The 24750-nt window shown below is 40.9% G+C and overlaps 1 protein-coding gene across 19 annotated transcripts in view; it reads right to left on the bottom strand.

The window, feature by feature from the left end:
• Window positions 1-24750, bottom strand: part of PARD3 (par-3 family cell polarity regulator) — a 644329-nt gene that overhangs the window by 361063 nt on the left and 258516 nt on the right. For all 19 annotated transcript variants that reach the window (XM_029237263.1, XM_029237269.1, XM_029237268.1 and 16 more), the window contains exon 3: window positions 24470-24650. In XM_029237263.1, coding sequence (XP_029093096.1) covers window positions 24470-24650 — 181 coding nt within the window. The remainder of the gene's footprint in view (window positions 1-24469; window positions 24651-24750) is intronic.

Genomic DNA, 24750 nt, shown 5'->3' on the forward strand with positions numbered 1-24750 from the left:
CGTGTATTTTCTCCATAAGGCACATCACAGACTTCTTGTACTCAGGAGCACAAAACGGCATTTTATGTTCGGAGGTCATTTTGAACAGCAAAATCACCAACCAAAAGCACAAAAACGTGAAAAACATGGCACCAAATAGACCATGAAAGGGACCCTGTTTACAGTATGAGCACTGAAAAAGAGGCAGAGGGTCCTTGCTCACCATCAACTGGGGACACGTGCGACTGGATTCAACAAAATTTGTGGGAACCTCCACAAAGAGTGAGGTCCAACTGTACCTTCTCCCATAGATATTTGTCAAATGAATAATCGACTCAGAAACCTTTGAAAGAGAACCACCCCCACTTCCTCCAGGTTCCTCCCCAGATACTGCTCTCTGGCTTCTTTCCTTGACAAGCGATCTCGGAGAAAGAGGAGCTGACTGCTTCATCCCTCCCTTTTCCTTTAACCCACTATTATGTGGCTTCCTCCCCACCAGCCCACCGATACAGAACCAGAAACCTCCCTCTCTTTATCAGCGGGTACTTTTGAGCACCAGTCTCCGGGGAGCTCAGGGTGTGGCACAGACATGGCCTCTGCCTTAGTGGAGGCTGCAGCGCGGTGGAAAAGGCAGACGAATCACCCAGCCCCGTGCAGTGTGATCATGCTGCTTCAGGAGGAAAACCAAGAGCCACCAGAACACCTAAGCGGGGACCTTTCCGAGAGCATCCTCGAAGACTTCACGACAGAAGGGATGGCTAAATTCTCCCTGCTGTCCTTTCACACTCCTGGTGTCTCCTCTCTTAGGAAGCCCTGACCACTTCTACAAGGGGCTCCTCTTATAGCCTGATCCCACCAGCGTATCTGCCGCGCTGTCATCCTGGGTTTGGGGATCTGCCTCCCCTGAGCACACAGCTCCTAGAGAATAACACTGCACTTGTCACCATCACACTCCCCAGGGGGTCACCCTGAACAAGTGCTGAACCATCGAAGAAGTGAATGAATAAGACATCAATGCTGAAGGTTTGGGTTTGTGCGTTTTGGGTTTTGTTTGGTTGTGGTGATGGTGGTGTTTGACCAGTGGGGTGGACAGAAAGGAAGAAAACATGCAGCCAGAGAAAACTGCAGGGGCAGAGGCCAGACGCTTAAGTTCTACAGAATTAAAAGGACTGCAAGCAATTCCGTGCGGCTAAAGGGTAGAGTTAAAGAAGTGATGTAGAAAGTGAATGCCAGGGAGGGAGCCCTGGATGAGCCAAGCAGGGTCTTGTAAGTCAGAAATTCTGACACTTTAATGTGTACGCAACGCGCCAGGGGATCTTGTTAAGACGATTCCATAGATCTCAGGTCATGGTAGATGAGATTCAGCCTTTCTAGCGTCCTCCACCACACTTCAGGATTCCGCACAGCAGGACTACCTATGCTGAAACTTCCTTGGGCTGCGCTCAAGACTTCTGGTGCACTCTTATCACCTCGTGTGTGCCTTCCCTCCAGCCTGGCCACCTGGATGCATCCCTTACAGAACAGCCATAACACCTTTGCTAAACCACACGTCAGATGTCATGACTCAGAACGGTTGGTACAGTCGGGTCGCAGGACATCAGATTAAGCCCTGGCACCTACCCCCGTGATCTGAGTAGCACCTCTCCACCCTACACTCAGATCCAGCTGGAACGCTCTGAAGTGACCAGAGGCCACATACTCCTCCAGACCTCGTCCTTTCCTCCCCATTCCACCCCATCTTCACCACTCTAAGGTCAGCCTGGAGGGTACCACCTTCTCTAAGGGGTCCCCATGGTTCCGTAAGCATAAGTGACACCACTCCTTGTGTTAATTTCACTGATTAGAACCAGTACTCTACCGTCTGTCTCCCTCATTAATCTTAGAGGTTCCACCCCAGCAAATGTTTGCTAAAATGTTGTTGTATAAATAAAAGAGATGAACGAATGTGACTATCCATCCATCTCCATCCTTTTCACATTGATTGTCTCAAGTATTATAAGGGCAATCTTTTTAGCAAAGAAAAAACAATTACAGATATTAGATGGCCAGAGGAGACCAAAAAAAAAAAGGCGGGGGGGGTTTCTCCTGGGAGAAGCTCAAAGAATTGTTAATTGACACATTGGTGATAAACTCTCTGGCCAAGAATCTCAACAACATTCTACTAATTTTTTATTATTAACTTTGCACTATTGTTCTTCACGCAGTGTGCTCTCCAAAGAGAATATTTGAGTACAAGCAAATCTAAATTAATTCTTCACATAAAATTTTATATGTTTATCCATATCAAATCCTTTATATCACTTTCACCGTACCAATTTAGTTCAACAATCATGTAGATTAAGTTTTGAAATTATGAACTCCATCTGACAAGTCATCTGTCTTTCAAAATTGTTGACTATTGATTGCATTGGAGATATTCTCTCAATGCTCAATGCCCTTTCTCCTTTGACATTTGTCTTCTATTATTTTATTAAGGATTCAAGTACCTCAGCGACTGTCAAGTTAACTTTTGATTAGCATTATTCTCCCGTTCCTTTATTTCATAATACTATACGAAAGTGTGGTATTTTTCTCCTAACTAGGGACCAGCTTTTCCCTAATTTCACGAGCCAATTTTCTGTTACGTAAGGATGTACATCTGAAGGTCCTCCACCGTACTAGACTTTATAATTAGTTCACTAGCACATTAAACATCATCAACTAGTTCACAATGGCAAGGCCCTTCTTAGCTCTCAGGTGTTAAACTTCCACTGGAGTCTCTACTCTTCGTTTTGCTCATATATAGACTCTTCATCTTGAACTTGAATCTTCATGGTAGTAAAAGCTGTACAAGAATGCATCAGAAGTCATTCACTCAATACAAATATCTACTGAGCACCTACCGTGTGCCTACACCTACCGTGTGCTAGGCACGCTTCTAGTTGCTGCCATCAAGTGATCCCTCGAGGACTGCACATTCTGGTGATGTAGGTCACCAGAGAGGTCCCTTGTGCATTTCCCTCACTGAGAGGATGAGAACGATGGATAAACAAATAAGTGTAGATGATGCCACGAGGTGACCAGCACTGTAAAGTAAAATGAAGCCAAGGAAGACATCAGGGCTGCAGAAAGTGGAGAAATGCTAGTTTATCCTGGGGGAGTCTGACGGCGGCACTGCAAAAGCATTTGAATAGCTCATTATCCACTTTCCTGTCCTGAGCGTTCCAGTTTCAAATTAATTCCTTGTACACCCTGGCTATTCATAAAGCCATTTGGCCCTGGCCGCTACAAGGCGGCAATAAGACTGGATGGTTCCGAAACATATGGTCGCATGTCTGTTTGTGTTAACCTTCAAAGTGCAGAGGTCTCTCATTGCTAATATAATCCGTTCCTCCTTCTCCTTGAGGAAAGAGCCATGTAAAGCAAATACGTCCTGATCATTTATAACAAGCCAATTAAGTCTGTAATCACCAACATTCGTTGATCATTTACTATGGGTCATGCATGTGCTGAGAACCTTATTGCATTAATTGATCATCTCCTCAGAACAAGGCTACAAAACAGGTTACATTATTACTCCCATCTTATAGGTAGGGAGACTGGTGTTACAGGGTTAAGATATCTTGGCTGAAGTTAACCTATCAGTAAGTGGTGGAGACAAATCCAAACCTTGATAGTCAGGCCACAGAGAGCATGCCCCTCTCCAGGAAGCACGGAATCCTGCAACACCAAGAACGGAAAGATCAGGCTCTGAGTTATTCACCTTCCTCACCAACCTCTACCATCGTGGTCTCACCCAAGGCAGGACAGCAGCAAATGCATGTGAGCTGCACTCACTCACTCACACCGAACCTCAGAGCTGCAGAAACATCACTGTCACTGAGCCAATGGCTCACCTGATGTTTGGACCTTTGCGATGCTTTCCACAGGTGAAAAGAAAGGTCATGAAAGAACTTCAGAATGAGACAGGTTCCCTTTAGCTAGGACTGGCAAACAAATGAGGCTTTTAACTTCATCGCAATTCATTTTATTCTTAGGGGATTTGTGGGGAGGAATGAGGTGTGGCACAGTGAAGGGGGGGACCTCATGGAGAATGTGTGTGTGTGTGTGTGTTTGTAAAACTAAACACTTCATACTTCATATCTACGTAGGGAACATTTATCTGGATTAACAGGTTCAATCTGTACGTTCACAGTATGTCACTACAATCTTGTGAAATAGGCTATATATTCACCAAGAGTCTTTTCAGTCAAGTACATACTCAATTTAGGATAATAATGCCTGGAATACACTAAGCACTCAATAAGGGCTAACTCTCTCTCTCTCACCTGCAGCCCTCCTTTATCTGACCTTAGTAAAAGGTCGGAAATCCAGGTCAGTACTAAGGTCTTCCCGTCTCCACCTTGCACTTGTTCGTACATTCTCTGAGTTACATCTGTGGCTCCAAATCTTCACTAGTCATTAGAATGATCTGGGACTATCCTGGAAAATGCTGATTCCTGGGCCCCCACCCAGAAATCCTGAAATTTGGGTCTAGGATGAGGGTCGGGCGTTATTTTTACAAGCTCTCCAGGCAATTGTAACTGCAACCAAGGCGGGGAATCACTGCTCTAGGCTGGAGAGCACTGCACATCCATCCTAAGAGATCTCGTTAAAAATACAGATTCTGATTCAGTAGGTCCAGGGTGGGGCCTGAGAGGCCGCATCTCTAACAAGTCCCCAGGTGGTGCCTTGGAGTAGCAAGGCCCCTATCTGTGCTGCCCAGTAAGTAGCCATTAGCCACCCCGGCCACTTAAATCCCGTTCCTGGGTCTCCCCTGCCTCATTTCAAGGACTCAACAGCTGCATGGGGTTAGTGGCTACCACAGTGCACAAAATACACGTCACTGAAATTTTTTTATATATAAACAATTTTGTCAGACACTGAATTTAGCTTAGCAAAAATATAATTAATCATTAATTCTACACTCTCAGTTTTATTAACTTTTAATCACTAAGAAAGGATAAGACATAAGGAAGTCCTGCTTCTTTTTAACTTTAATTCGAAAACATTATATAGAGAGAACAATTTTCCAACTTATTTGATATAGGGCAAATAACCTACATTTTCTAAGATTTCATTGGACTTTTTTATGTAATATTTTCATGTGTGCATTTGCACATTTTGGGAATCATAATCCATGACTCCCCAAAGAAACAAAACAAATATTTACAGAAGAAATTTTTTATTAAAGTGCTATATTTGGAATGAACCCACTGTGACAATTCAAATCCTACTGCAAATCTGTACACAACAGAGAAACTTCCAATAATAATTGGGGGAGGGAATATTATTTTAAGAAAACCAAACAACTGCTTGGCTGCTTTTTAATTGAGGAGATAAAGCACTTTAATATAGATAAAACATTTCTAACATTTAAGAAGCACTTTTACAACTATAAAGCCACGAACTTTACCCATAACTCTGACAGCCTGACAAGCAAGCAAAGAGAATTCAACCCAATAGTAGTTTCCTAGGCAACAAGCACAGATACGACCAGTGGAAAAAATGAAAAGAAGGAAAAGCATTGAAGCATTTCCAGTGGGCTTGAGAAATAGATTTTAATTGTCAAAATGCCACAAAGACAACAATATTGAAAATCATTTCACTGAAAATGATTCAAAGCAGAATGCCATTTTCATTATGGCAAACGAGGTGTGGAGAAATAGAAAAATTGGTTTCCTTTCCTTTGCTCTGAATTAAGTAGGGATGGCAATCCATCTTGTCTGATTTTACAAAATCTACCTACATTAGTTTAATGCCTCCTTACTTTTCTCCACAAATGTGGACTATCTGCTGATCCAACGTACAGAAGAGTCACCAGGATGACGGGGTAGCCCAGGGCACACGGTGCGGCTGGGCATGCTCTGTTACAAAGACATGCTCATACATGCTTCGGTCTTACCTCAAAAGTAAACCACACACACACACACACACACACACACACACAAGTAAACCACACACTTCACAGCACAGATTAAAATAGCACTGGGTTGTCCACATTCTCACCAGGCTTCTGTTTCCTCATCTATAACAAGAAGGGCTTGGAGTCAAACTCCAAAACCTTTCTGGCTCTAACAGCTTTTGACTTTTAGAAATAAAGTATAGAAGGGCTCTTTTGTCTAAAAACATTGAAACAAAACAAATACTATATTCTAAGCCATTTAAAAACTTTTTCTTCATAGGATCTAAACGTTGACAGTTAACCTTTAGAAAATACTATTATAAATGTCCCACTTCATGGGTATTAAAATGTCTACATTTTACATCAGCTTTTGTAACCATGATGGCATTTGCTCTCATATCTAAGTCAGGAACATTTACTTGGATTAACAGAAATGTGCTGGATGCTCATAATTTATATTTTCACACAATGTGCCACTACAAGCTTGTGAAATAGTCTATATTTTCACCAAAAGAGTCTTTCCAGCCAATCGTTTAGTCAATTGGAACTTAGGTTGAATTGATCAAGTAATTCAGGCAAAACTACCAATTTAGTAGTTGCAGGCAAATGTCCCAGAAGTGTTTTTCTGATAATTCACCTTTCAGTGATTGGTAAATTAAGGGAATGAATAGCAAAATGGGGCTTCCAAACAAGAATATGTTCACTGTTTTTTCTTTTTCTATCTTGTCTATCCAACAAAGCCAGATTAATACATTATAATCCATTCCCCAGAGCCCCTGAACTTCATTAGATCCCGTTTAATGCCATCATGCTCCTCTGGAATTGCCTCCATTCACTTACATTGGCTTTTCTTTTGGCTTTTCATCTTACTCTCTAGATTCTTTTCCTGTTCACTCCTCAGAACACTGAGTATCAATATACCTCCATAGAAATAAGCTCCTTCATACGTGATATGTGTAAGATCAACTGAAAGAAAATTTAAACAATATGGCCATTAAAAGAAAAATGAAAAGAGTAAGTGCTAAAAGAACCTCATAGGTAGACGGACTGAAATTATGTGCACGTCTGCGAGGAGGCTGACAAAGCTTGTATTTGGTCAGGAAGTTTGAAAAGGAAGGAAATGTTAAAAGATTGATCTTGCTTCCGTTTTCACATGAGCTGCCAGAGAGCAAGCCCAAAGTTTTGTGGACTTAAATGTATACTATGTGATAGATGGTACAGACATACATTACATAGAGATAAAATTTTCTTTTCCTTTGTCTTACTTTTCAACTTACATTTTCCTTTTTCACAATTCTCTATTTTTATTTTCTAATTATTGTTTTTATTGTTATTTTAGAGACCAACATAAATCCATGTCTACTAGATAATCAGAGCACATATCTAACATTATTGGGTCTATACAGTATCAACAATATATTTATATAAAGGATGGTAAGCTTTAAAGTATCAAAATTAACAGGATATATATAACCGATTCATTCTAACACGTCTAGAACTTAATATGCTCAAAAGTATATGTTGAAGAAATTAGTTAATTGGCATTTATTTTTCCAAGCAACAGTATTCAGATTATACATCACACATTTCACAAGAGGCCTGGGACTGAACACTGGTCTTCCTTTATGAAGAAAAAAAAAGTAACATCAAACCTTTGAAACCTCAAATTTCAAAAAATCTCATATGCTCTAAAGCAAATTATGGGGAAAGATGATAATGACCTAAGTGTAGGATCTTTACAAGGGATTAAACAATGATTTGACAAACCACAATCTTTTTGTGCTTGCATTTCTAAAAAGAGAAAAGGGAAACTCCTATTGAAAAGAAATAGTATGCAGTATCTTTACAAATTAATCATAAGATTCATTAAGAATAAACTGGCTATCAGAGAGCCGGCTCCATGTCAAAACACATTAACTGAATTAAAATATCAAAAATAAAAATCAACTATGTTGGGGCTTCCCTGGTGGCCCAGTGGTAGAGAGTCCATCTGCCGATGCAGGGGACGCGGGTTCGTGCCCCGGTCCGGGAAGATCCCACATGCCGCGGAGCGGCTGGGCCCGTGAGCCACGGCCGCTGAGCCTGCGCATCCGGAGCCTGTGCTCCGCAACGGGAGAGGCCACAGCAGTGAGAGGCCCGCGTACCGCAAAAAAAAAAAAAAAGAAAGAAAGAAAAGGAAAGAAAAAGAAAAAAAAAAATCAACTATGTTTCTATGACAGCTAAGTCACTAGAAAAGAGCAAGCAGGAAAAGAACCCTACCTTTACTTCTCATCAGGCTAAAACTTGAGTGGGCTGCTGTGTACCACTGGGTGTGCACTGCCAGCTATGCTACTGCACATCCCGGAAAGGGTAATCATCACAAAGGGTTTGCGAAGATAGACAGTCATAGCTCAGGTTCATCTTTACCATTTCACACAACTACAGGCGTAGGTATGATATGAAAGATCATATTCTCCCGCTATGGGGGAGGGAGGCTATACACATTTTTTAGTACAAACATGGTCAAATATGAACAGTCTCCTTCCCTTCTTTCCCCAATTCAGCCAGTGTCTAAATGTTGCTAATCTACAGATTGATTTACCTGTAACATTCTCTCTTCCTCCTCCACTGACTCGTCCCAAAATTGCTCCAGGCCCCTCACAATTGGAATTGCCTGCAGTAAATACCTACCAAACTTGCCTTATTCCACTGTTTTTAATCAATTCAAAACATGTGACTTGTTTGTGCTTCACACAGGTGAGCTCCAGAGCTGGCTCAAACATCTTAGGAGAAAAGTTGAAGTTTTCAGAAATTTTTGAGAGTTGGTCTTTAAACAGAACCATTATTAAAATTTAAATTATATAAATGTATAATTAAATAGATTATATTAAAAACAAAGATAATACTCAAAACACAGCGTTTCCCAGCTCCTTTACTACGTATTGTTACATATACTGGTGATGCATCAATTGCATCCATGTGGTGGAAACACTATAATGGCGCATTTCTCTCCAATTCTGTGTTCAGTGACATGATATTGGGAACTTGAAATTGGCCACAGTGAGAAACCATGGAAATGGGCAAGTGCTACAAGCCAGGTCTTTTTTGGTTTCAGAGGTTCAGCTGTTAAACAGTTACCAGCACACCAGTGGATGTGGAGACAAATCCCCTATTCCCCTGGAGTCACCAAAAGCACAAGGCACTTCAGGACCACACAGCAAGTCTGTGCAGTCAGGAAAGACCCACCAGAGAGACTGTCACTTGAGCAGTGCCCTGAGGGATAAGTTGAGGTGAGGCAGGTGGGCAGTGAGGACAGAGAAGCAGCTTTACCACACTCAGAGGGAAACGGTGCTTGGAGCCTGAGACCCACCCAAGAAACTCAAGCAAGGGAGCTGAGTACAGGGTAGAAAAGACAGAAGCAAAAGAGTTCTTGCAAACCTTACCAAAACTTACCAATATTAACTGTATTAAAAAATATTGGGAAGCTAAGGAAAGTTTTGAAGCATTGGGGCAGAAGGAAGAGATGTGGGTTTCTCAACAGTCACTCCTGCTATGAGCAGAACGGACTCCAGGGCTGCCCAAGAGAGGACACAGAGAGACGGGCCAGAGACAGGCCCGGGAGCTTTACTTTCCTGATAACAGAGCACTAATAGCAAAAACCTTCTTCAGCATGCTGCAGTATCGTTTTTTATTTATTTATCATTTAAACGCATGCTCAACTAACAGAAGCATTATTAAACACATACAAGCCTCCAATAAAGATGTTAAAAAAATATAGACGTGCCTCCATCAGATTAAAAAATATATATATACAAGAAATGGTAAATTCTAAACTACGAGACAATACAGATGTATGCAAAGCTTCAGTATTCTGTGTCCCCACGTCCCTGACCATGACCCAGCTGCACAGACCGCCACCGACACCAGCCTTGGAAGGTGAAATGCGGCTCATCAAGTCGCAAGGCTTGGTGAGGCTTTAGGAGCTGGGGCCAACGCCACTAGGGACAGCCAGTTCGCACAGACCCTTAAAGACCCCGGCAGCTCCGGCCGTGACCAAATGCCCCCACGGTGTCCACTAGAGACAGTGCCCTGGCCACTCAGTTTCACCAGGGGCACATATAAATGCGAAGCTCACTAACTGAGATGCCAGTTCTTCTTCACTAATAGAACAACAACAAAGCCCTAAACCATTGGCTGCAAGCCATTATAAAAACGCCCTGGAATCCTTTGAGGGATTCCTACCAATACCTGCATGCTGGCAGCTCTGTATTCTGGTATCTACTGACAGCCAAGCAGAATGTCCATCAGTGCTTCTGACATCTGCCCAGGACGACCTCATCACACTCACAGTCATAGTGCCCACGGAAACACTAGTCTTTGTGTGTGTGTGTGTGTGTGTGTGTGTGTGTGTGTGTGTGTGTGTGTCGCTGCACCACGCGGCTTACAGGATCTCAGTTCCCTGACCAGGGATTGAACCCGAGCCCCAGCAGTGACAGTGCCGAGTCCTAACCACTGGACTGCCAGGGAACTCCCAACACTAGTCTTATAGTTGCCTAAAAACTTCATCAGAATTCAAATTAAGGAAACTTGGAATTGACAGGAAGAACCCATGCTGATTAGTGCCCCTAGAAAGATTCATCTCTCAGATAATCAAGAGTAGATTCACTACACTTTCAGGCATCACTTTGAAAATACATCAGGATGCTCTTTTCTTTATTTTATTTTATTTATTTTTGGCCGTGTTGGGTCTTCATTGCCGCGCGCGGGCTTTCTCTAGTTGTGGCGACCGGGGGCTACTCTTCGTTGTGGTGCGCGGGTTTCTCATTGTGGTGGCTTCTCTTGTTGTGGAGCACGGGCTCTAGGTGCGCGGGCTTCAGTAGTTGCGGCACGTGGGTTCAGCAGTTGTGGTGCACGGGCTTAGTTACTCCGCGGCATGTGGGATCCTCCCAGACCAGGGCTTGAACCCGTGTCCCCGGCATTGGCAGGTGGATTCTTAACGACTACACCACCAGGGAAGCCTGACCAGGGTGCTCTTAATTTTAACTTACTTTTAGGCTTAGCAAAATAAAATCAATGTACCCAAATAGCAGTCTCTGAATACCTCTTCCCATTAACAGGACAAGATTGCTTTGGGAAGCGACTGATTCCAGATGTGGGGCAGAAAATATATAAGATGAGCATGGAACACATTTCATGGCAGAAAGCAAGGATGCTGTTATCAAGAACACTCAGGAGCCAGTTTAGAGAGGTCCCACTGCCACGAACATGGATGATCTGAGCAGCAATAAGAACAATAATGTAGACTGAAATAACAGCTATACTAATGCTTAGGAGTTCTTACTGACTGTTTTAAAGAGGGAAAAAGGAAAAGTGAAACCAGGAGATGCTAGCCAAGAAAACAAACTCATTATTATGAAAACTGATAAAAAGACAGAATTGGGCATGTGGTCTGTTCTTCCTATACAAAGGATATCTCAGGGTAACAAACTAGTTGACAAAAAAAAAAATAAATTATCTTTAGAGAAATTATGTGGCCAATAAACGAAAGAACTGGAATATCAACATGCTGCAAGCATTAAAAAAAATAATAATGGATCTAGGCAATAATCACCAATGCTGCTAATATCGCACAATGAGAAACAACCAGACTTCATTTGTCTCTTCAGTGAACTGTACAATACCACCTAGAGATACTGTTGTCAAAGACTCAGACCAGAATCAAATCAAGACTCTATATCTAATAACTACCAGTTTATAAGAAACACAGGGTATGTAAGAACATAGTAGATGCCACAGGGATGGATTCAGCTCCAGACAGAGGAAAACTACCAGAAAATCAGTCCAATTTCAATGAGTAAATTGCAATGTGTATATGTGTGTGTGTGTATACATACATATACTCATACCCATATATAGACACAGGCAGACACACACAGAGAAAGAGGAACTTATAGACTAACAGAAACATATCAATCAAATGCAGTGTGTAGATTTTCTTTGGATGCTGATTTAAAGAAACCAAATATGAAACCACATTTACAAAATGGAGTAATTTTAATAATAATATTACATCACATAGCATTAAGAAAGTATTGTATGGGGTTATATATTTAAAGTTTTACTTTGTAGAAATATATACAGTACTGAAATGTTTTCAGAAGAAATGATATAAGATCTGGAATTTACTTTGAAATAGTCCCATTTGGGGAAGTACAGATGAAACAAGATTGGCCATAAATTGATAATTGTTGGAACTGATAGTTGAGCATGGCATTTCTCTACACTATTCTCTTTAATCTTGTATATGCTTGAAATTTTCTACAATTAAAAAATTGAACAGGGCTTCCCTGGTGGCGCAGTGGTTGGGAGTCTGCCTGCCGATGCAGGGGACACGGGTTCGTGCCCCGGTCCGGGAAGATCCCGCATGCCGCGGAGCGGCTGGGCCCGTGAGCCATGGCCACTGAGCCTGCGCGTCCGGAGCCTGTGCTCCGCGACGGGAGAGGCCACAACAGTGAGAGGCCCTCGTACCGCAAAAAAAAAAAAAAAAAAAAAAAAACTGAAGACAAGTGACCTTGCAAAGGAAAAAGTTATAAAGACAAGTGAAAATATGCAATGTAACGATACTGAATAATACTCTTTTTCCCCAATCAGGGTTAAATTTTTTAAAAAGGAAAGCTGTGTAAAGTTGCATATTCATCACGATGGTTTAATATTTTCTGTGCAACAGATGAGGAGATTCATCTGAATGAATGAATCTCCTCCGAACAGGCTGTGCTGATTTTATATCAATACAACATTTATTCAGAAGAGGCTCAGTTTCACCAAAAAGATTTGCTAGGTCAAGCCTCCTAAAGTACTGTTTCTCACAAATTAAAGGTCTAAGATGCAACGTGAAATTTAAAAACATGATTAGTGGGTCTAGATGTGACCCTGAACCCATTTACTCAGATGTGCCTTGACTTTTAAAAGGTTAAGTGACAAGTACTACTGTAGTTTGATTTCTTCCATTTTTCAGAAGGATGAAGCATATTTGATGATAATCAAGGTGCAGATATAAAGCAGCTGCATTTTCCCACCAAACACCTAGTAAATCTTTTCAAGGAGCAATGGAGTGATAGACAATAAGTAATGGTAGAGAAATGTGAAAAACATTCTTATATTATTTTGATGTCTTAACATTTATTGTGAGAAAATGCTCAAAAATATAACAGTTACCAATAAGATTAGCAGATGAGCTGACAGAAAAAACACAAAATTTTCAAATATGAGTAGCATAAAAACTTGAAGCTTAGAACCCATAGGAACTGAAAGCAAATTATAAAAAGCAAATCAGATGCAGGTAGAGAGTCTTCACTATTTATTAGCTTCATCTGATTAATAACTTCCTTAAAAATCCGTCTGGGTGTGTGGCATGTGTGTGATGTGTACTTATTTCAAGGACAGAGTTTATGAAAGTCAATGAAGAAAAAAATCTAGAAAACGTAACATTTCGTTTATTTAGAAACGTAATGTATTCATCATACAGAAAAAAACTGCCCCATTAGTTTTATGAGCGATACCTTCACGTCATGTAATAATCTTTAGTATTGCTATGGAAATTTTAAGTTAAAAAGCTCGTATCAAAAAACTCAGTTTTCAGTCAGTAAAAAAAGACAATACTTAGGAAATATACAAAAATAAAGGCAAGGAATCACTGCAGATGACGCACGCACACCTTTTCCAGACATGTTTAGCACACCACTATCATGACAGTCCTGGCTCTTGCATAAGAAAGTAGATTGCATGCATCAGCATTTGCGTTACCCATGATGGTGAAGCATCATTCATTGTAAATAAGTAAACAGGAATCAAGGTCTACAACAGCCAAGTTCCAGAGAATAAAACTGTGTCAGCAGTAGTTACTCAACTTATTTATAGTTCAAAACTGGTTTTTTTTTTCTTCCCTCTAAGTCTATACTCTGTCTTTAAAGTTGGTAAGGGATAACAACCACAACTACGAAACCATTGATAGCTAAACCAAACTTCTCCTCTGACACAATTAAGTCTTATATTAGGACCTTAACAAAAATGCAGCGATTCAGTATGTCTTGATAATAAAGGAAGTGAATGAAGATGGATGACGTAATCATCGAGCAGAGAGCAGTCATTTTAGATGTGGTTTCAGGAGATATTTTTTCTAATTAAGGGTCTCAATTTTCTTCACTAATAAGAGTATTGCATTGGCCCCGAATCAAGCATATCCAATTGAGGATACAGATGTAGAACGTTGTTTGCGAGGTTGCCTTTTAAATTTACAATCTTGCAGAATGTACAAAAATCGAAATATATATAAAATTGTGTTCAGTGGAAAATATTATAAAACATTTCTTCAGTGTAAAAGAAAATTCCTATTAAAGGAATGTTAGCACCCTGGTATATAAAATTTAAAGATCAAGTACACATTTGAACTTGGATCTGTTGCAATTTTATGTTCACAGATATGAAGTCTTTTATCACATTCCATTATTCAGAAACTGAACTGCCAGAGAAGTACATAAAGCAGCTACAAAATAAAGCAGCATATAAGGAAACCCAGAAAGAGGAAAGAGTGCTGTCTTAGAAAACTTTTAATTCTTTAAAAGATTGGTAAACGCCCAACAATGCGCTTCTTTACAGGCAAAAGAAGGAAACAAGGTGAATACCAAAAAAAAGTCTTCAGATGAATGTGTTCATGAAGGCTCATTAGAACTAGCCTTCACTTTAACGCCATTCAAAACAGAATTATTAGAAACTTCTAAAAGAGCTCAAGAATGCGAACTGATGGAGGTTCAAGAATGAAAATTACATCTAATATCACAAGGCTCCATCAATTTATGTAATCATCTAAAAGTCATTGTTCAGATACTTTACGGGAAGGCCTAGAACATAACTAAACTAAACTAAAGCTTAAAAATACAATAAGTCATGAGGAAGGTAAGGAGAGCTTGAACAAGAAGAGAGAGTACACAGGAGATAAGAAAACTGCCCGATGTTTTCAGTATTCACAAATTGCACATAATTTTTCTAATCAAAATTTCTCCCTTAGAGTATAAAAGTCAATACTCTGAAAATTCTTTTTAATAATGCAAGAGAGATAAATATCAAATTGTTACATGAAAGTCAAGCAAACAGAATTATATAATAATGGCTAGAGTGATGTTTTTATAAATATCGCTCTATCTGGCTCACCTAAATTAGAAATGGTCTCAGAGAAATACTTCTAATGAGATGGTTTGTCCCAATGTTCATTACTTTCCTTTCCAATGTACTTACATCAAAATGATCATCACATAAATGTTGTTGGGCCAGACACTGACTGTCATAGCCAGAGTCACCTGATGAGGAGAGATAATGTCCCAAACATAGAGCAATGGAAGTGGTATTTTTTTCACACTACCTCACATTATTAATATTATATATTAACTGTATATTGTGTAGGCAGAATAATGGCCCCCAAAGATTCATTCACATCCTAATCCCGAGAACCTGCCATGTTACCTGACATGCAAAAGGGCCTGCACATGTGGAGTGAAGGCAAAGACTGAGGTGAGGAGATTATCCTCGATTTTCCAGGGGGCTCAACGTAATCACATGAGTCCTTAAAAATGGGAGAGAAGGGCAGAAGGAAAGGGAGGGAGGCGTGACTGCAGAAAAATGGTCAAAGGGATGCAAGGTTGCCGATGGTGAAGATGGAGAAAGGGCCACAAGCAAGGAACACAGGTGGCCTCCAGAAGCTGGAAACGGCAAAGAAATGGATTCTCCCTCCTTTGGGATTCTCCCTTGGAGCCTCCAAAAGAAACACAGCCCTGCCGACCCTTGAACTTTAGCTCATTGAGATCCACATGAGACTCTGGCTTATGGTACTAAAATTAATCTGTATTGTTTTAAGGCACTAAGTTTGTGGTAACTTGCTATAGCGGGAATGGAAAACTGATAACATATACACACACAGGAAATTATAAACACCCTGCTCTTCAAAATTTATGTATTAACTCTGATCAAACTAATTTCCCAATTTTGAAGAAGAAAGGTGCCATGTCTTCGATGAGGGAGAGAAATGAGGAAGGCAGACTGCGAAGCTTTCTGGATGAAGCACCAAGGGCAAGCCCAGACAGACCGCTGCCCACCTGGCTCTGCCACCCCCCTCAGAGTGGACACATGATCCCCAAGCCTTGCCCATGGATCACAGACCCATTCTCAGGATTCAATGCAGTTCTGCTCTATGATTTGTGACTCATCTTTTCTTCTTTCTTTTTTTTCTTTATTTGGCTGCACCACGTGGCATGCGGGATCTTAGTCCCCAGACCAGGGATCGAACCTGTGCCCCCTGCAGTGGAGAAGCAGTGTGTTAACCACTGGACCCCCAGGGAAGCCCCTGTGACTCATCATTGACCTTGCTTCTGCCTCCCATTCCCAAATCCCCTTACTCTGATTACATAAGAACGGTTATTATCCAGCATCAGTAGATACCCCCATCCTACTTATGCAAACTGATCACCAGCTGGTCTTTGTTGTTCTAAGTCATAAATCTTTAGGCTGCAACATCTCTGCCAAGCAAGAGAATATTCTTCTCCAATGCATTAACACAAATTCTATATTTAAAATAAACACTTCTCAAGCTGATCTAAATAACAAATTAACCAGTGGATCAGCCATGGCACAAACTGACATTTTAATTAAATATGATGATGGGCTGAGTGAAGTAGTAATCTGAAATGCCCTTTGGCTCCTGTTCTTTCCATATTATGATTGGTCCTAGACGGTTCTGGTTGTAATTTTCTATCTTTACACATGGGAATTATCTCTACAAAATGATTTATTTTCCTGAAGGTACATGCTGCTCCTATACTCCTTCCATATATAACCTCACTAAACATCAGCCATAGATACGTGTATATGTCCATACAGAGACCTATTACTAGGGTACCACTATAAAGACAAGAAAACGATGCTTGTATAATACGGTCAAAACACAACTGCAGCCCAGGCAACGAGCTGCTGTAATTGCCGTATTTACTCTCAACTCTGTAAGAAAGAGTTGAAAAAAATAACACATAGTGGTTGCTTAATCCCCGGAACAGATAGAAAAGGGAGGGTAATGTAGAAAAATGTAGGGATAGAAAACTTTCTACAACTTTCAGAGAGAATACAAATGGAAAGGCATTCCACCAAGGAACAGGCAGTGTGACAGTACCTGAGAATAAGCCAGGTCCATGGTCTGGACCATGTTTCAGACCAAGAGAGAGAAACAGGAGGTGAGGTAACGGAAGCACAGTCCCCTTTTTTGCAGTTATAAAAATTCTAGATTTATTTAAGTTCTGTCAAATGCCAACTGGAGGGAAATATGTAAAGGAAGCATCAAATCTAAGCCACAGAAAGTGCTGGATAGAGATCTCTTTGTGAGAAGGCGCTGTCCTCTCTCACGTGTGTCCTGGAGCACACGATTTCATGCCGCTATGCGCACATGCTGCAGTGCCCAGGCTCTTTGCTAAGGAGAAAAACAATTTGCTGAAATGTAGGCAATGAATTGATAAATAATAATTAATAAATTGTTAATTTATAAATGAATATAAGTGAAATTTGTAAATACAAAATAGTATAATGAATCAATACACTGATTTAGATGTAAGGTGGTTTTTCTTCAAAACATGGCTATCACAGGGACCACTAGCTGTCCATTTCAGGGAAAAGGCAGAAGGGGTGAAAACCTCAGGGGCACATTTACCAAGCACTCTGTGTCCCTGCAGGGCTGCCTCTCGGTCCCTTCCCATTTGAGATTCACACAATGAATCTGAGAGATGAAGCCCGTCTCTAGCTGGAGACAGGAGCAAACAGAACAAGGAATGCAAAGCCATTTCTGACATTAAAAGCAATGAAAGAATAAATAAGCAAACACAGTTTCAAGAAGATCTATACAAGAGATCTGTATCAAGAGCAGCAAGAAGAAAAAAGAAGATGTTATCTGCCAGGATTTCATGATGACAAAATAATCCACATATGGGTCTCTCTGTGACATGTGCTAATAGAAAAAAGAACCTAAATACCTGGTTAGAATGTAGAATGAAAATGAAAAAGAAAGCTTGTTTACAATCTAATCGTGTCTGCTCAAACATTTTCATACAATTATTTTCTCTATGTAATGCACTTCTTATTGCCATTTGAAAATGGGCTTTCTTGCTTCAATTTAAATTGTACTTTCTTAATATATTCATAGCTATATCACTTTTACAAATTTTCAAGTGTCAGTAACCATTTCTGCACCTGATAAACAGAAAAAAAATCGGACACATAAGATATATCCCCATACAAAGGCAAGACTGCAAGGCAAGGCCCCTGGGTCAAGTAAAATATACTAGCCAAGGACAAAAAGAAGTGAGAAATACAGAAGTGATTGGACAGTGGAGACATCTTAGTGGAGTGGGGAAGGAACCTGTAAAACTACTCTTCCCTAGATTTCAGCAGGTGTGACAGATACAGAGACTTTGTGCACAAGGGGTCCAGTTCCATAAGGTTTGGGGTGTGGAGATCTCACACAGGTGGTGCCGTGAACACTACAGGAAGCCTTTTCAATGACCAAGGACCGCCTGCTAACTACAGGCCAAAGTCCATCTGATTACATGGGGCAGAGAGTTTCTAAAATATATTCCCCCTCCCAGTGGCCCAACAGTCACCACTATTAAATGTAAAATGCTGTATACATCTGTGTGGAGATTTTTTTAAATAAAGTACTTCACAAAGATGTAATTGAACAATGTAGGAAGCAAATGATTATTCTGCAGAAGGATAACTCGGAAATACTGGTGTCAGACGGGAAGTGCAAAGATGTTCTGACTTCAAGTCTGGTGTCTGGAAATGCCACAACAGTACCCTGACATACAGTAAGTGTCGATACGTTTTCGGCAATAACTCCACTTGATGGTTATGCCATAAGCACAGACTGTGTTAGTTCACTCCACTGAGCCTCAGTTTCCTGATGGTAAGTAGGGGAGATGGACCTGGAGGTTTCCTAAGGGACTGCTCCATCCTACAAAGATGTGGAAACATGTCCCCAGCGTCCCTTATGCAATACAGTATACTCATAGCCTCTGTGGGGAGAATCCATGCACATGTCTAGATTTTCGTGTGCTCTGTGGAAGGAAAGGATTCCTGGGTAAAGGAAGCAGATATAAATGACACAGTATGATGAAAAGACTACACTGTTACCTTGTGGAGTGTTAAGTTCCAATGTAAAGACCACATATGAAATGTTTCAGCCCAACGAAGCAACTGATCACTTACATTTTATCAGCATTTTAAAACCTAACATTTCTTGTGTTCTGGTGTGGGGAAAATATATCTTGTTGTGTCCCCCCCCCCCATTTTTCTTAATGGATGACCACATGAAAAGGCAAGTTTAAAGATAATTTTGCAGGCTTCCCTGGTGGCGCAGTGGTTGAGAGTCCACCTGCCGATGCAGGGGACACGGGTTCGTGCCCCGGTCCGGGAAGATCCCACATGCCGCGGAGCGGCTGGGCCCATGAGCCATGGCCGCTGAGCCTGCGCGTCCGGAGCCTGTGCTCCGCAACGGGAGAGGCCACAACGGTGAGAGGCCCGCGTACCGCAAAAAAAAAAAAAAAAATTAAAAAAAATTTTGCAACCAAAATTACCATATGTTGATTGCTGGTTACTTCACTGGAAAATTGAAGGATGAAACACACATCTTTGCAATACCAGCTATCAACAAAAAAGAAGGCTTTCTTTATGGTATTGAAATGCCATCTCTGGAACAAGCATCTTGGTCCGCAGACAGCGTGCCTGCTGCCGAACTGCTGTCGCCTGACAGCCCGTCTTATCCGCCAAATTGCTCATTAGGCCTGGCAATTGTCACCTGCGCCTCCAGTTCATACTCCAGCAGGGAATAAACATCAGTCTGCTCGCACCATCCTCGGCAGCAAGCTTCCAACACCCCCCTCAGTAGCCCGGCCCCCCCACCTGCAACCCTCCAAACACACTCACCTTGTATACACACCATTATTTTTAAAATGTCAATTCGGCATCCAGCTCTTAGAAGCTAGCTTAGCTTAAATAAAGCAAAAAATACAAAAGACAGAGAACATGCAACATAAGCCCCATATTACAATGTGAAGTGGGCTGACCAATAATTCACTTAATTATTCATGCCAAAAAAGAACACATAAACAGTCTGAATGTAGTGAAGAACGCTCATTTCATGGAGTATTTCTGAGTGCACAGGTGACAAGAGAGCAGAGCAGATCAGAGGAGTCCTCTTCCAATGGGATCTGACCCATCCAACCTTGACTGTAAGTCTGAAAGGAGAGTACTCCAATTTATAAATAAACAATAGAGGTACTGTGGCAACCAGAACAAAGAGGTAGCTGAGAGTACTCCAGGCTCTCTGTCTTTGCTGCTTCCACTGATAGCTGCCAATGAGCGCTCTGACATTCAGAGGCGGATCGATACACAAAAAAGATACAAAAGAGATACTTTGTGGGCAAAAAGCACCAAAGATATGAAACAGAATGTCTGAAACCCCGTAAAACAACTTCTGATGGAATACTGTTTTTCATTTTGCAGAAGTAAAATATTCACCACCAACCCTGCAATTAGCTAGAAAATTACAATAATTACAGCAATTTTGTATCCCATCTCCAATCCAATTAATAGATATATGACCTTGTCAACATGTAATAATCAGATTGCATCTACAACAAAACTGGATGGGTTTTATATGCTGAACAGAACTTGCACAGTAAGAAGGTAATTATTTGAAATACTGAGAATGCCATTTGTATGCCATGCTCCACTTCACAAGTTAAAAGGAAATACAATAGGAATATTATTTCTATTTTCAGTATACGTTTAAATAAAATCCGGAAAATATTATTCTAATACCAGGTAATGTTAAGAGAATAGGTCTCTAAACCAAAGATCTTGGATCTCGTAGCAAGAAAAAACCAATCCGGTATATTCTTGAGTAAGAAAAAAAATTTAGAGCTCGAGAAAGAGGCGGCGGGGTCGGGGGCACCTAACTTTGACACAAGCCTTGTACAGCAGTTCTTTTTTTTTTTTTTTTCTTTTTTTTTTTGCGGTACACGGGCCTCTCACTGTTGTGGCCTCTCCCGCTGCGGAGCACAGGCTCCGGACGCGCAGGCTCAGCGGCCATGGCTCACGGGCCCAGCCGCTCCGCGGCATGCGGGATCCTCCGGGACCGGGGCACGAACCCATGTCCCCTGCATCGGCAGGCGGACTCTCAACCACTGCGCCACCAGGGAAGCCCTGTACAGCCCGTTCTTGATGTCTCTGTAAGTTTTCAAAGTTAGGGAGCTAGTAAAATCTTACCAATTAGTTAAAGAGCACCATTTTCAGCAACATTTTGCCAGACGTGGATAAAAATTAACTATAAAATTAACACAGCTCAGAAAGGTTAAAAGACAATCTAATCGGATACTTTGTTTCTCAAAATTTCTACAGCAATTCTATTTCTAGGACTTCTTCCTGCCAAGGAATCTCGAATCTTCAGTCTGGCTCTTCCAAAGGAAATATTAAATCAGTATTCTGGGATGAAAAGAAATCCTGCCATCATTCTAAAGCCAGGCTATCCCCAGAATGTTTGATCTCTATAAAAAGCCTTTGAGAATTAAAAAATAAAAAAATCACAAGTGGGGGAAAAAAATGCTAGACTTGGTCTCAATGACCTGCTCCAGAAATTGTGCTCCTGGGCACAGTAGGTCTCTCTAAAACTGGATTTGTGAACAATAAAAATACAGTTAAACATCTATCACAGAACCGTGAGGTTTAGAGAGCATGGTTCGGGCTTCCCTGGTGGCGGAATGGTTGGAAGCCCGCCTGCCGATGTAGGGTACACGGGTTTGTGCCCCGGTCCGGGAAGATCCCACATGCCGCGGAGCGGCTGGGCCCGTGAGCCATGGCCGCTGAGCCTGCGCGTCCGGAGCCTGTGCTCTGCAACGGGAGGGGCCACAGCAGTAAGAGGCCCACGTACCACAAAAAAAAAAAAAAAGAGGAAGAACATAAACTCCTTGATGGCAAGGACTAGGCCATATTAACTCAACTCTGAACTCGGATCACCTCGCACGAGGCCTGGCCAGCACAGACCTACTGTTGTTTTATTTCCGAATGAATGGTATTAATACTGTAGAAAATGACTCATAGGTATTGGGTAACTTTCACATAGTCACCAAACCTTGTATTTAGTAAATGTTTAACACACATTTACCCAGTGCCTGCCAAGGCCATAAAATCTAAATAACGTTAGCAAATAAAATTCAGAGCTTCTTACTCTGAATATTTGCATATCTTCCCACTGATGACTGCAAGACAACACATATGCTTCAAGTATAACTTCCTTTTCTCAATTAAAACAAGGTAAAAGAGATGTTTGGAGTTGAAAACAGCATTTAAATTTTAACACACAGAGCCAGCCAAATATGGGTGGTGGTGGTTTAAAAATCTTGTTGAGTCAGTGAAGTCAAAAGATATAAATGGGGGACTTCCCTGGCAGTCCAGTGGTTAGGGCTCCACACTTCCAATGCAGGGGGCCTGGGTTCGAGCCCTGGTCGGGGAACTAGGATCCCACGTGCCACACAGCGTGGCCAAAAAGTAAAAAATAAATTTAGAAAAAAGATATAAATGGATGGGCAGCAAGCCATTCAAATTCTTCTTAACCTAAAAACAGGACTGGCCTTTCCTCCAACACATTTTTAAGGTGCAGCTAAATTAAAGGTGCACCTTGCTTTGTAAAACATCTGAATAAAAAAACCACAACAGTAACACAGCAAAAAGCTCTGTATTTCATTATATACATTAAGGTGTAATTACTCACATAAAGACGCTGTTTTCCAAACATCAGGCACCTATGAATCCTTGTACTCTTGTTTCATTAAAGTCTTCTTTCAATCAAAACTAGGCAATCCATTTCTTAAACACAAGCTTGTGCCAAGCAGATAATCATTAAGGCATGGACTTAGTGAGCTAGTATACAATAAAAGAAAAGAAAATGACCTGCACACCCCCTACATATTACTTCATATACCATACATGGTATACACCTCACCTTTTGAAAAACACTGCCCAAAGTAAATCGTACATAAGATTTTTTAAGTAGTGTATCCATGTAGTAATCAAATGTTACTTCCACAAAATCAGTTTAAAATATATTTGTTCATGTATGTGCACAAACAACCTACGTCTCCTGGATACAAGGAAAGGTCCAGCTAAAACACCTTACAGTGGCTGTTCCTGTCCACGCTTCCTTGGAAACATTTTCCACTGTGCCCAGCTCTCACTACGATTATTCTTGTCCAGGTGATAGAAAGCAATTTTAGAAAGTGGTTAACATTGGTCTGCAACCATACACAGACCCCCTGGGCATCACATACATATCCCATCATGCAATGTACCTTTCAATCCTCTACATCTCTATATGGCATACTTTCCCTGTGGTTTCTGATAGATCGTCAGATTTGTTAACTATTAAACTGACGTTCTTTCCTTATTCCCCATATATATATATATACATACATATATACATACATACACACACTCTCTCTCTCTCTCTCTCTCTCTCTATATATATATATATATATATATCCTCAAGGGACAGTGGAAGCAGAAATAGTTTATGAACATCTAGAAGCAAATTACCAAAATGCTACAGACTGCTACCAATGTGAAAAGTGGGGACAATGATGCATTTTATAAGAATAAACTATATATTCTAAAAATTATCTAACTATATTCTATATATTATTTTATATATTATTACCTATCTCTATGTGAAGATCTACTGAAGACCACATCACACAAGGCTAAATTTTCCACTTGAAAAACTGAAATGTTTCTAGATAGATATGCCTAAAAGATAAATGATTTTTAAGTTATAAATTTCTTGAAATAGGCCTTCTTAGTCTTAACAATTGCTCAATGATAAGATTATACAATTACAAATGCTAAATAGAACGTTTAGCAGAAGCTCTTCACTGTAAGCTTGGCAGGAATGGCTGCAGAATTCTTCAAGCTAGTGTCCTGGAACTTGGGCACTAGGGATCCTAGGATTCCTACTATACACTCACTAAGACCAATCTTTTCGTTTCTTGAGAGGGCACCTAATAGCAACTCTTCCAGATCCCTGAAGATAACAATCCTTGAGGTCCCTTCAGCCCCTGCTCTCCAGATAAAGTCCAGGTAACTGTTATAACCAACTTGATGGTCAATCCAACACACTGTGTTTGGTTTCAGTGGAAGGATGTTGATTATTTCTATCTGTTCTAGCGTTCATACAAAACATATGGAAAGAAAAATGCAGGTAGTATAAGTTTAACTATTATCCTTATTTACCTTTGGTGAGCAATTAAAAGTCTACCAGTCCAAAGTAAAGTAAGGCCAATCTATGAAAACATAAAGAATCTTGCCTCCCTCTCTTGCAAAAGACACTCGCCCAGGTTCTAAACTTAATCAGTTTTTGATATAAACAGACAATGAATTCCATTCACAAGAGCATGGCTGGATAACACAGTCGGCATCCCCGTAACTGAAGACGAAATATGCACTCACTGGCACGGAGGACCGAAGGGGTGACCTCGATCTCACTCGTTGCTTGGTAAGGCTGGAAGGCTGAAACACTGTTGGTGCCGAGCTCACTGCCAAACATCTCCGGACTCTGGGTGCCTGTGGAGCTGGCACTGGTGCCATCACCTCCGTGATGCGGGTCCTGCTCATCAAACACTGCTACCAGCTAGAAATGACAGGTAAATTTGCAATTATAAACAAAGGCATTTAAAATGACAACCAAAAACCTACACCACCTTTGATGTAAATCTACAGAGGAAAAATAT

This window comes from Monodon monoceros, unplaced genomic scaffold (genome assembly GCF_005190385.1).
Source record: "Monodon monoceros isolate NGI ecotype Baffin Bay Population unplaced genomic scaffold, NGI_Narwhal_1 Super_Scaffold_21, whole genome shotgun sequence".
NCBI lineage: Eukaryota > Metazoa > Chordata > Mammalia > Artiodactyla > Monodontidae > Monodon > Monodon monoceros.